The sequence below is a fragment of the Condylura cristata genome, unplaced genomic scaffold (genome assembly GCF_000260355.1).
Source record: "Condylura cristata isolate star-nosed mole 26May11 unplaced genomic scaffold, ConCri1.0 scaffold00017, whole genome shotgun sequence".
Taxonomy (NCBI): Eukaryota; Metazoa; Chordata; class Mammalia; order Eulipotyphla; family Talpidae; genus Condylura; species Condylura cristata.
Genome location: NW_004567118.1, coordinates 12,069,032 through 12,082,915, shown reverse-complemented (window position 1 = coordinate 12,082,915; position 13,884 = coordinate 12,069,032). Strand labels below are relative to the sequence as shown.

At 45.7% G+C, this 13,884-nt stretch overlaps 1 protein-coding gene across 1 annotated transcript in view; it reads right to left on the bottom strand.

Annotated features, from left to right (window-relative positions):
• The window catches only part of SCPEP1 (serine carboxypeptidase 1), a 27,488-nt gene extending 16,614 nt beyond the window's left edge, over positions 1-10,874 (bottom strand). Inside the window, exons 1-5 of the mRNA XM_004684402.2 lie at positions 10,801-10,874; positions 7,577-7,725; positions 3,724-3,813; positions 752-907; positions 322-396 (exon numbers count right to left, since the gene is read on the bottom strand). Coding sequence (XP_004684459.2) covers positions 322-396; positions 752-907; positions 3,724-3,813; positions 7,577-7,725; positions 10,801-10,855 — 525 coding nt within the window. The 5' untranslated portion in view covers positions 10,856-10,874. The remainder of the gene's footprint in view (positions 1-321; positions 397-751; positions 908-3,723; positions 3,814-7,576; positions 7,726-10,800) is intronic.
• Positions 10,875-13,884: the final 3,010 nt, after the last annotated feature.

Below are 13,884 nucleotides of genomic sequence, written 5' to 3'. Positions count from 1 at the left end.
ATAAAGGACCAGATACGATATCAAATATTTTAGGCTCTGTGGTGCAATTACTTCTCTCACTGTAGCGCTGAGGCAGCCACAAACAACATGGAAAAAAAGGAGTGTCCTTATAAAACTTTATGGACATTGAAATGTGAATTTCACATAATTTTCCTCTGTCATACTATCCTTTTTTGAGTCCCCATGCTCACCCCCAAGAGTTTCACAGGCTTACTCTTTCTCTACAAGGTCCTATTCAAAATAGAGTAAATATAAAAAATTATAAAAGAAAAACACCATTTTTTACCCAACCTGAAGCCACAAAGCCATCTTCCCTTTTACCTTGTGAAGTTCTAGGCCAATGCCAGCAGCCATTTTTCCTCCATAGGACTCTGAGAAAATGTAGAATGGAATTGTCTAGCAAAGAAAGAAATTTATGAAGAATCAAGTTTCCTGAGTGCCTTGTACTTCACATAATTTAATTTTAATTCACCTGAGTTTCAAAATGTCATTGCCTATAGTGGCCAGACAAAACAAATCTACTTTTGTCTTTTCCTCCACAACTGAGTGAAATACTTTGAGGTCATTCGTTCAAATTTAAAAACCATTTAGTGATAATAGAACCAAAAGCCCTCACCCCAATCTTGAGGGTAGAAAAGTGCTCTCTAGAATCAGCTGGGCTTTGGACTCTTGGGGGAAATCGAAGATTATTCTGGTGAATACAGTGATGCCATTGTTAGCCCTGCGAGGCTGTTCCTGAGCTTTTGCTTACCAGGAACTCCTTGTGGCAATCAAAGAACGTCTTCAGGAGAACCATCATGTCTGATGCCACCATGGCAAGGTCTTTGGCATATGCATCACTCTTGTTCACATAACTGTAGCCAGTGCCCACAGGGTTGTCCACGAAGAGTAAACTGGCAGACTGCAGCTGTAGACCAGGATGCCAGTTACTCTTTGATCACCTTATACAAACTCAGCAAAAACTACACATGAGGATATTGGTGAGGTTCTGACTCAGTGATTAAAAGAGGATTCAAAGGAAAGAAAAAGGGGACAGTAATATAGACTGATAATAGCAAAAGGAAGGCAAAGACGAGGAGAAATGAGAAGAAAAGGTTAACATATCTCCAGGGATCAAAGAATCTCAGCTATCACTTTGCATGGATATAAATGTCTTGAATGTAATGCGCCAGCATAGGCAGAACCACGCAGAGTCAGTGTGAGCAAGAGCTGGGAGCAGTGAGAGCATCCAAGGTCTGAAGTCCACAAATCCATGTAAGATCAATCCAGTTTATATACTGGCCTGGTTCCCTACTCACTGCAAGAAAGAATTTATTCTAACACTATCCTAAGAGCTTTTCTACAGACACTACAGAATTTTACATCTGAAAGGACCGTTAGTGATGACACGCTAAGTGGTCAGACCGTTAATGGTCAGAAAAAGCCCAGGTCCTGTCCAGTGTCATAGTCAATGGGGAATGGAAGCATCAAGACAAAAATCTCTTCATCCTTATTCAGGTTCTCTTCTCTAGTCACATGACCTTCTTAAACCTGGGACTTGGCCAAGTCAGTGGGGCATTCTGTTACTGTAAAGGAAGGGAGACAGGAATGTTCCAGGCCAAAGCAGCACCTGGTGCAAAGACCCTGAGGCAAAGAAGTCAAGGCACTTAAGGAAGACAATAAGAGAATGAATGAGCGGACTCAGAGGAACCTTAAGGAAGAAGTGATCCTGCAGTGAGTCCTGAAGAACGGAGATGTGTGATGAGCTAGGTATGAATGGTGGCCAAGTCTGAAGGAGAGAGTTCTGAGCTAGCCACAGTGAAGTGGGAGTTGTCATTTTCTACTGGGGGGTGACCATGCATTTCATTAAAGTGGTTGGCAAGGACAGAGTGCCCAAAACACTGAGAAGAAAGTGTAAGGAAGGACAGAGTGCTAGGAAACAGCAACACATAAAACATGGGAATGAACAACAACACTGCAAAGTTCACTGAAGGGCCCTCCCTGGTGGTGCAACGGGTTAAAGCACAGCGCCATGAAGCTCCCTGCGGCAGCTTCACTGCGACTTTGATCCCTGGTCAGGGAGCTGACCCACATGGTGGGCAGACCTCTCTTGACCCACTCTGTCTCTCACCACTCTTGCACCTCTGGCCTCTAACCCAGTTCTGTATAGATAAATAAATCTTTAAAAAAGAAGACGTTCAGGGCCCTCTCTGGTAGCACAGTGGGTTAAAGCACAGCACTAAGAAGCTAAAGCCACTTCCGCATGAGTTTGATCCCCGCCCATCCCGGATGTGACCCACATGGCGCGGCAGACCTCTCCTGACCCGCCCGCTGCTCCCCTCAGCAGTGTACTTCGTAGATCTGCCTGCTCTGCTCCCCACTCTGTCTCTGGTGAATCCTCTCACTACCCCTGTACCTCTGGCCTGTACCCCAGCTCTGTGTGCACAAATAAATAAATCTTTAAAAAAAAAAAAAAAAGAAGTTGTTCACTGAAGATGAGTCCCAGAAAGTGTTACAATACATGGACTTGGAACTGGGAAGTTTGCATGCCCTTGGGACAACAGCTCCAGTAGAGTGATGGGGACAGACTGATGGGCTAGGCAGTGCTCCCCAACACCGTCATGACCAGAACAGAAATAGGACACGCACTGCCTGCCAGAGTTAATGCACTGGGTTCGCTAGCGCCCACTCTTTCCCACTCCAACACTCAGGGTCAGTACTGCTGGAAAGCTGGAGTGAAGAAGCAACAGCAAACCACAGAGGCTTGAAAGAAAGAGTGGAGCTGGAGGGCTGACAGAGTGGTAGCAGACGTGGTAAGAGGAAGAATTTGTTATTGTATTGGGGAAGACCAGCGTATTTGCACCCTCAAAGAAAACAGGCTAGAGAGAACACTGATACTTAGAAAATACTAACTGCTGAAGTGGAGTCTTGGAGGACGAGATCTCAACAGGGAGGGACCCACTTGATGTTTCAGATGGACAGGAGGACAAGAAGGGGCAGAAAGGAGAAAGCCCTGCAGGAGATAGCTGGTGATGCGCTCTCCATGAGGCAGGGGGAGAGGCCCACTCCTGATGGGGGGGAAGGCGGAGGAGGAGGAGCCCCCGCACGGGGAGCACGAGAGTATAGCAGCAGCCAGTGCTCTGCAGAGAGGAGAGAGCAGAGAGCAGAAATGGAGGGCATGTGGGTGGGCAGCCTAGGGGTAGGGACAAGGAGGTGGGCAGAGGGGCGGACCCAGTTGGGTGGGGCAAGGCCATAAAGGGAAAAGGATGAAGGAGCCAGGCGGTAGGAGCCTTCCCAGAGGGAAGGGACTTGGGGTTAAGAATGGCGACAGGATGGAGACAGTGCCAGAAAGACATCACAGGGGCACAGGACAAAGGACATGATGTCTTAACAAAGTCAAGAAGGTAAGAGGGGTGGGGAAGCGGACATGATAGGGGGGTTGTGGCTGAGAGGGCACACGTGGCCAAGATGTGGGCAGTGCCAAGGTCAGGGGGCTGTTAGAGCAGGTGAATGGGCAGAAAAGTCGCTGAGCTGGGGTGAACAAGACACCAGAGGGGAGAGCTGCCCAGGAACGGGAGAAGCCAGCCGGAGAGGACACCAGTGTGTGGGTTCCCCAGGACACACAGGGAGGAAAGGGGGATGCTGATCAATCGGTGCCCCCTCCCCCAAACCCATGGAGCAGGGCTGGTGGGGCTCAGCCCTGGAGAGGTGGCATCGGTTTCACAGGGCCCATCCTCACTGTACCCAGGTGGTTCTCCGTGGTCTGAGGTCACTATCAAGGGGCCCGATCTCCTCGAAGTTTCCAAATCCAGTGCTGGAACCGCCTGGACCACCCTGTGAAAGAGAACAGAAACAAAAACAAGTTCTAAGATCTTACTTTGACTAAGAAAACTCTAGTCAAAGCATAGTTTCTCCAGTGGATGACCACATTCACTTTTAACAATTTATGATTTAGCAAAGGCAGAGTCATTCCTGCAGGAAAGGACAAAGTGTCGGTGGCAGCAGAGGCTTCTGCACTAACGGAGCCATCTGACAGCTGTTCTGCTCTTCTTAGTATCGAGCAGCCTGGGTAAGAACCCCAGAGCGGACTTTCTGGCCCTACTCTCAGGGCTGGCTGACCTTCAGAATGCTGCATGTCACTTCTTGGCCTCGTGACTAAGACCAAGCGCAGAACATCTAGTGCAAGGCCCTCGCCTCGAAGACAAGCAGTGAGGCCCAGGGAGGGCCTCGTGACTGTCTACCCCAGGCTCCTTGAAGAGGGGAGGCTCTCCAGAGAATCCCTGAGGCTTAATAAGGCCCAGACAGAGGGGCAGTTGACTGAGTGGGGTCCCTGGGTAGGGTAGCAAATGCAGACATTTTCCCTAGAGATCCAGGGTGACTGAAGAGCCCCAACAGGGAGAGACTTTATAAAACTAGTTAATGCTTTGAACCCACACTGCAGCTGGACATGCAGGGACAGCAAGAATGTGGACAGAGTGTGCTGCTGGCAGTCGAGCTGTGAGGAGCTCTATGGCTTCTGAAGGGCTAAGAAATGGAGAGAAAAGAAACACAGGGGTCCGACAGGGTGAGTTCAGGGGACTCCCTGCAATGGAAGAAACCCTTTGCGCAGCAAAATTCAGTTCAGCTGGATGGGCCGTGACAAGAACATTGTCAGCTGAGGCAAGGGGACAGGCCTAGGGTCTCTGTGCAGATGGCCAGGAAAGGGAGGGAAGGGGAGAGCCTCAGGCTGAGGCCAGGGCAGCCTATAGAGAAGAGACATCATGGAATTGGAGTATAAGGGTGACTGGAGGAACCAACAGGAAAAGACTTTATAAAACTACTTAGTGCTTTGAACCTACACAGGTTCTATAAAATTGGAGGCTCCAACTCTCTAATTATATAACTTTGTACCTTAAGATGTGCTAATACTGTGGCAAAACACAAACCAGAGGGAGCTTCCGTACAGCGGTAATTACGGGAACAGCAGAGATCAGGCCGCGCTCTGATGTCCCCTGAGAGGGGAATGGCTAGTAAATGAAGACTTGTCTACAGAATGGAATGTGACACTGGTTATCAAAGTTAGCTGGCAACACTGCACTGAAAAATGCTTCTAATGCAACACATGAGGAGTGCCTGTCCTCCAGCGAAAGCTTTTCCAGTCTGCTTTGGGTGCACTGGGATAGGACAGAACCAAAGGTGGAGAGGGGCTGGGGCCCTCGGGGGCTTGGTCTTTGAGGGTGAAATCTGCTGTTCCTGAAGCCCCAGTGGAGCTGATGACTGCTCCGGGAGGGTGCTTCTGTTCTATGTGAGAACATTCTATAGCAAGTCCTTTTTTTGTCTAGAACTTTGGGGTCGTGGGGGTGGGGTGGGGCCTGTCACGATCCAGGGCTAACCAGTAACTCCAAAATACAGTAAATGGCTCAGCAGACCGACTCAAATGCTTGCACCACTTGAGAGTGAACCTAAAATATTGACTACTCCCCTTGGCTTTCCAAGACTTGATTCTCAACAGCACAGGCGTCCTCAGTGGGCTGCTGGAACAGCTCTCCTTTTAATCTATTATTATTTCTTCCTCAATCATAAACTTTCCCCCCCTCCCTTGGGCCTCTCTGGTGGCCTAGGGGTTAAGTCTCAGCGCTACCATCATTATGAGCTGGATCCCCGGCCAGGGAGCTGACCCACATGGCACAGCAGACCTCTCCTGTCTCTTCTGCTGCTCCCCCCAGCAGTGTATTTCAGTAGGTATACACTACTGCCTGTTCTGCTCCCCACTCTTCCTCTGGTGAATCCTATTGCCACTGCACCTTTGGCCTATGCCCCAGTTCTACGGAAAATAAAGACAATTTTTAAAAAGTATAAATAAGGGGAAAAAAAGAAGAAAAAGTATATCCATATAAATAGGTAGGTAGGTTGGTTAGTCAGTGGATAGCCTTCAAGCATCTGCACTCAAAGTTTGGACCCAACCAAAGGTCACAAACTGGACTGCCCCAGGGCATCAGCCGGCACAGAGAAATCAGGTGCGAGCAGAAAGGTCCCGTCCAAGAGTCCTGCCTGCTAGAAGGCGGCTGCCTAACCCTCAGCTTCAGGATAGTGAGTTCAGACCCTGCGTTGCTAGAGCACCTGGTTTTTGGGAAAAGGAAGGAACTGTCTTAATTTTAAAATGTTGGAAACAACTGCACTCTACAGATCAGCCAAAAGGACCCTTTGCAACTTCTGAAAACTCGGTGTTTTTCAATTTGTACCCTGAAAGTCAAAAGTGCTCCAGGGGCAGATGCAACAGGTGAGACTGGCTGGATGGGGCAGGGTGCCCGGCTGCGTCCCAGCCCCTCTGCTTTCTGCTTAGGTTTGTTTGTGAGCTTCATGTGGAGGTGGAAAAGTTCTGCTGATTAGTAAGGCTGCAAATCACTAAAATCCCCCAGCTAAGAAAACCAAAGCCAGAGGAGAGGAGCTGCAAGTGGCAGGAAGTGATGACGAGCCCAGCTGCAGGAAACCCAGTGATTCCCCAACCAGCCAACCCCCCAGTTTCTTTTCCTGAATGTTAACCTGTACTGACGCTTGACACAGCTCTAGCCATCTAAATAAAAGAACACATACTCCCGGCCCCCCATCTAGCAGTGTTAGTTTCTAACAAGGAAGATCCCACACAGTAAGCAGGATAGAGACCCTGGTGTGTGTGGATGGGGCTGGAGGGGTGGGTCCAGCACCTGCACCTGCCCTGAGGAGAAGTCCTCTCCACCAGGATTCCTCTGCATATGTTGTCTTGAACAAACTTCAGCTGTGACTATCTTCTCAATTTGGGGGAACTCAATCATTCTCGGAGTTGTACCCCAGGTCTCCAAGTAAGGCCTGCTATAACAATGCTGAGAAAGACAGGCCCCTTCCTGCAAACCACATGTTTGTGTGGGAAAGTCTGTATCTACTGAGCTGGAGACAAAGCCTGGGAGGCTGCAGACAGAGCACAGACATCTTCGGAGGAAGTCACATTTGCACCCCATGGATGTAAGTACCATATGCCCTATTTACTGGAGGGGGGATGGGGCCCTAGGTGGCCTTGCTTGCATTTTCCAGAGGCTAAAATAAGACAGGGTTCTTCAACCCCTCCCTAGAGATTGGCCTTTCGGTAGTTGTGGGCCTCCTCTGGGTTCTATTTTAGGAACTCAGGGAAGGTTTCTCTACTTGACCCCACATACGTTTCAACATGAACTGGCTTTCAAACTGACAAAGCAAGTGAACCTCTGGGGGACAGGACCCAACAATTAACACGAACATACAGAAGGCTGGCTCCTTTTTAAAGACCAGCTTTTGGGGACAAGGAGTTGGCGTTCAGGAGAGGAATGGCAGGAACTGGAGGAAGGCTGTCAGCCTTTGTTTGAAAACTTTCAAAACGCTTTCCATTAACATATCTGACTGTAACTTCAGGAGAGCCACCAAAAAGACCTTCCCACCTTCTCACTTATTCTCCACAAACCGCGGCCTTTGCCTGCTTCAGGAGTCCCAGTTTAGGAGACTTCCAGCTGACTGTGGGGCCAGCCCAGCCCAAAGAACACAGTGTTAAGTGGAGGAGCCATGGTTTCAACCTCAATCTCTAGGCTTCACCAGGAAGTGAAGTGACTTTTACCTGAAGCCACATGACCAGAGGCAGTTCTGAGAAGTTCTTGCAGGAGTTTGTGGCATAGTAGAGCCACCAGAACATGTGGGCATCCTTCCGGACAGTCACATAATCCCACACTTCCTTGCCCTCCACTGTGGGCCGGTTGATGACAGCTCCTGAAACAGAAGCACAATGTGATTTTTTGAAGAATGGCTAATGTTGCAGGTAAATTCCAAGTCCAGGAAGATGGCCATGCGAGGTCAGAGATGATTTGGTTTAAATTCTTAGGCACTGTACTCATTCCAAAATATTATGGAGATGAGGAGGAAAGTCTCAGTTAAGAAAAAACAAAGAAGCCAAACAGTGGCAGAAGAAATTGGGGCTTTCACTTTTCCCTTTGCATCCTTATGTAATGCTTAGGGTTTTTTATTTTGTTTTGTTTTGTTTTAAAGATTTATTTATTTATGCACACAGAACTGGGGTACAGGCCAGAGGTGCAAAGGCAGTGAGAGGATTCACCAGAGACAGAGTGGGGAGCAGAACAGGCCGACTGACAAAGTACACTGCTGAGGGGAGCAGCAGGTGGACCAGGAGAGGTCTACCCTGCCATGTGGGTCACCTCCAGAAAAGGTATCGAACTCATGCTGAAGTGGCTTGAGCTTCTTAGTGCTGTGCTTTAACCCGCCGTGCCACCAGGGAGGGCCCATGTTTAGGTTTTTAATACTTATAATTCTGTTTTAAAAGAAGGGAAAGAGACAGCTGTAAATTTTGGTTAGAGAAAAATCTCAGAACACAGCATGTTGGTTTTTATGTCATATTGAATACTTGATTGAAAAGGCATCACAAATTTAGGGGTGAAGATTATTTGTGTTACTATGGCGACACCTGTGAGTCTTTTCTGAAGGGGAGACAAGGGGAATGTAGGTTCTCTCTTCACATTCTTAACTAAACAAATTCTACATGGATCAAGTATTTTTATTAAATATTTTAAATATTAAATCTATATAAAAATACAGTTTAGTGGTTGTCTGACATCTGGATGGGAAAAGGATTTAAATATATGCCAGAGGTCTTAAGAAAAATATCAAGATTTGAGGACAGAAAATTGTTGTATTTCTGTACAAGAAAATTTTTCTTAAAAAATTTAAAAGGTGAGCCCTCCCTGGTGGCACTGTGGGTTAAAGCACTGCACTAAGAAGCTAAAGCCACTTCAGGGTGAGTTCAATTCCCGCCCCGGAGTTGATCGACATGGCATGGCAGACCTCTCCTGAGACATCTCCTGACCTGCCCGCTGCTCCCCTCAGCAGTGTACTTCCTCAGTTGGCCTGTTCTGCTCCCCACTCTTTCTCCTGTGAATCCTCTCACCACCCCTGCACCTCTGGCCTGTACCCCAGTTCTGTATGCATCAATAAATAAATCTTTTAAAAAAATTTTTTTTAAAAAAGGCATTTGCAGCCTTGGATGGTGCTACAAGGGACCATGCTTAGTGAAATAAGCCAGAAAGAAGAAGAAAAATACCAGATGGTTTCACTCATAGCAGGAGCACAAAAGACCAGGAGCAAAAAAAAAAAAAAGGACAACTATATACCAGAGACATTTTATGGGGAACTGGCAGGGGGAGTGCACTGGACTATGGTGATGGCAAGCCCACAGGGATTACAACTGAGATGAAAAAAGGTACAACATGATGTAAAAATAAACTATTATATTATTTTAAAAAATTAAAAGGCAAACAACAAAGATCTACAGTAAGTATACACACCAATTAAACAAAAATTAAAATCTTAACTGAGTAAAGGCTATGAGGAAGTAATCTGTGAAAAAGGCAAACACATACTCAATATGTGAAAGGATCAACATCCCTATTATTATATGACAAAGCAAAAGTGAAGTCACTAAGAAAATCTTTGCTTATTAGATAGACAAAAAAATCAATGCTATGGGCTTTATTATGTCCACAGCGGCACAGAAAACTGGCCCTCTGCACTGTTAAAGGAATGAAGGCTGGCACACCTTAGGGAAGGGAAGTTGGCAAAAAATGTAGCATGTGTGCCTGTATATGTCTACACACACAAAAGTGTAGCTTAAGTACCTGTTCGATGTCACCCTTCGCTTAAGTAACAACTGTCAAGTTTCTGTATCATTTTCCCCCTAATACCACTCTGTAGGTAAAAACACACTAATGTCAAAAAAAGGGGCGACACGGGGAACCTCCAGGTCTTGAGACCGGGAGTCCTCTGCCTCCTTCTTCCCTTTTTCTTACATGGTGAAAGGGGAAGAACAACTGCCCCCCAAGAGATGGGTGTGGACAAACAATGCTGTTTTGTAACTATTAAAGACTAAGAAGACCAGAAAGTGTCTTGAGGTGCAAAACAGAATCGTTAGGATATTCCAGATGTGACTCTTAGATTCTAATCACTAATAACACAAGATTGCAGTCTCCTTGAAAATGGCAATGACACATAAGCCACAGGTTCCTTCCGACCTCACACCTGGCACTCCCTCCCCCCCACCCCCCTCCCCCGCAGTGACCACGGTTACAGTGCGACACTTCCCAGTAACAAGTTGAAGGGTCATTAGCGAAAGGAAACACAAAAATTATTAAGGAACTTGTCTAAGTTCACAAGCTCAGCTTGTGACCCGTTCAAATTCTCAGTTCTTGATTCAGAACAGGAGTCATTTTGCTCAAAAGGCTGCAACTTAATTTTCAAGTCACCCAACTAAATCAAAACGGATCCTGGTGAGAGATATTTTTATCTGTTCTGATCGAATAGTGAGGGAAAGGCCAGATAGCTCGATGAATATGCCCCTCCAGGTGGAATTTTCCGGTCTTTTCCACCGCATGTGTCAGTTCAAAATAAAATGACTTAAAAAGCCCATGAAGCAGTCACATCGCCTAAGAAAAGGGAAGTGGATTAGGGTCGCGTAAACACCTTACATCAGCAGTTTCTCCGAAACATACATTTTGCGGAGCTCTACCCCGGCGGCGCGGAAAAGAAAGCGAACAGTTGGTCGCCCCGGGCCAGAGAGAGGTAGGAAAGACTCTTTGAATTTGGGGAGGGGTGACGGAGTGAGGTTCACAAGCAACAGAAGCAGACAAAATAGTAAGCGGGAAAAGGTTTGTCCTGAAGAGCAAGCCCACGAACAGACCCCTCCCTGGAGAGTGAAAAGGGCTGGGGGGAATGAGTAGATGCGTAAGCAAGGGATAAAGGAATACGATCGCTCCTCAAGTCCCTTTCGCTCGACCCTACCTGAGCTCAGGCCCAGCAGCAGCTGCAGCTGCACCAGCAGCCGCGGCAGCTCCATGACGAATACCTCGTGGCAGTGTCAGCAGCTGGCTGAACCCCCGCGCCCAGTCACGTGATGTGTGAGGGGCGGGGCCTGGCGGCAGTGGGTGGGGCCTGGGCGGAGCGGGCGAGCGTCGCGGCGCCCTGCCTAACCTCGGCGAGGCTGGTCCACCCGGACCCCTGCGGAGGCACTGATGGGCTGGTTCGCCCGACTACGTGGTTCTCTGCGCTCTTTATGGGGGGAGCAGAGCGGGAGGCGACGTTTAAAGTGTTCATTTGCCTCGGGCTGCGTGACGGGGCTGAGACGTTGTTTACTGGGAAGTCTATTCATTGCCTGGCATTTCCGAAATAGTTGTTTCTGCCCCCAGATCGATGAAACCCGAACCAGTAGGACCTTGGAAACTTTGAGACTCCATTTAGGAGATTTGTTTTAAAGATAATTCTTACAAAATTGGTGTTGAGATGCAATAATAAAACGGTTTTTTTCTCTTTTGACAGTTTATCATCAGCTTTATTCTGTGTTGTTAGCACTTCACAACAATCATTTTAAAGAAAACATTTGGAGCTTAGGAAGAGGAAGTGAGGGAAAAGACGCTTTCTTGTCTGTCTGAAGGTCATTTTTATTTTAGGGTACACAAAATATAAGAATTTACTTCATAGAGATAAAAAGCAAGATTATGTAGGAGCTGTATGGGGGGTCGGTTACTTCTAAATACTCTTGTTTCAAAGGTGCACATAGCAGAAAACAAAAAAATCAAATTGCTCAAGAGAACGTTCTTTTTCTTTCCTGTTCCCTTCCCCTGTCAATCAAATGGATAGATACTTTTTATCTGCAACCTTGCGATATGGCAGAGTTCTGCAGGTGTAAGACAAGAGCACTACAATTTGAACCAGAGAAAGAAACATGCAACCAGCTTCTCCTAAATTTTAGCATCCCAGAATCCATAAAACCCCACAATGCAGGTATTAAACATGAGACTCTAGAGAAACATTTGATAGATATACATAAAAGTTAGAAAGAAATAACTATGAACATCACGATCCTAAGTTTTTCCTGGCTACGCTTTTCAAGTTATTCTGTCGCCAGAACCTCCAGTGCATTTAACCATCCACTATCCTTAGATTTTGGGGGAAGGGGGAAAGGGCATCACTGAAAAAATAACACTGTAATAAAAACCTATGTTTTTCATGTGATACTTCTGATATCTGGAATTACTATGCTAAGCTAAAATAGGAGAAGTTATACTATTGCTTAAAAAGCGACAAACATTAACTTTAAAATAGTTATTTTTAAATTGCAGGTGGGGTGATAAAGGGAAGGACCAGAGAACCACCTGATTAAAACGCGGTATAAAAATCACTAGAAACTATAGCTGTGCCTGGGAATAAAGGGCAGGGACTGAGAAGGAATTGCCTGAGGTAACTGTGAAGTTTATTCTGACACAGATTTGGGTTTGGGTTACACAGATGTACACCTATGGTGTGTGGATTTCATAATATTTGTTTTATCTCAGAAGAAAAAAATCATTAACAAAAATTTAGCTCTTGTTAATGATGACCATGTTGAAGAGTTTAGGGAAGGAATGTGCCAATAATCACAATTTTCTTAGAAATGCACCCAAATTTTAAAATGTATTGATAAATGGAAAGAAATTAATAGATGGATAGATAAATATGATAAGTCCATTCTGGGAAAATGTTAATGGTAGAATTCAGGTGGCAGGTGAATGGGTATTCTATACAATTTTTACAATCTGTCTTGTTTGAACTTTTTTATAGTAAAATGTAGGAAAAAATCAGCTAGAGATAAAACTGGAACTAGAACCTGGTAGATATTAAAAATTGATTCTTAGGGCCTGCCTGGTGGTGCAAAGGGTTAAGTCTCAGCACTAAGACCTAGGCAGCCACTGCAGCAGGAGTTCAAAGACCGCTTCTTTTCTTGCCCACTGCTTCCCCTCAGCGGTGTATTTCAGTAGATCCACCTGTTCTGCTCCTCACTCTGTGGCTAGTGAATCCTCTTGCCCTAAAATCTCTGGGCTTCACCCCAATTCTTGTATGCATAAATGAATAAAAAAAGGATCTAGGATTGAGGTAGAGCCCTCTCTCATACAATAATATTCATCTAGAAAGACCTGGCCTAATTAAAAAAAAAAAAAAAAACCTAGCTCCATCTATTTCATTAATATACTTCCATGTTCATTTTACTTGCTTATCTTGTTTAATTATTAGGTGTCAAAATGTGTAATAGTCTATGCTATTTCCATCAATGCCACTAATAATAGTCATGAGAACACAACCCAGAAGACGAAGAGCATTAAGTTCACAAGAAAATAAGACTCACCTTTCTTTTTAGTGTTATCCGCTACTGTAAGAAGCCCACTGATCTGGCGGAAGTAACTTAACCCTCTGAGCTTTATGGCTTGTTTGTTTTTTAATGGGAATAATAATAATTCATTCCTTATTAATTCATAATTCAAGGGTATATATAGTGTGGGAGAATGGAATGGAAATTCTTTTTCAAGGAATAGAAGAAAGCCATAGAACTTGTGACTTACTTACTTAGAAGTGAAGAAGAGTTTAATTTTATATTTTAAAATATGAATGGTCGGTATTAAATGGCTCGGGCACTTAAATTCCACTGGATACATTTTAAAGAACAATTAATTGTTTTATTTAAAAATATTTACATTATGCTCTGACTTCATCTTTTACAGCTTTTTACCTTGAAAAATCTTGTCAGGCTCTCCCTGGTGGCGCAGCGGGTTAAAGCGCAGCACTAAGAAGCTTAAGCCACTTCCCCATGAGTTCGATTCCCACCTGCCCTGGAGGTGACCAACATGGCGTGGCAGACCTCTCCTGACCAGCCCGCTGCTCCCCTCAGCAGTGTACTTCGTAGATCTGCCTGTTCTGCTCCCCACTCTATCTCTGGTGAAGCCTCTCGCCGCCCCTGAGCCTCTGGTCTGCACCCCAGTTCTGTATGCAAAAATAAATAAATCTTTAAAAAAAAAAAGAAAGAAAAATCTTGTGAACTAAATGCATAGTGAGTTG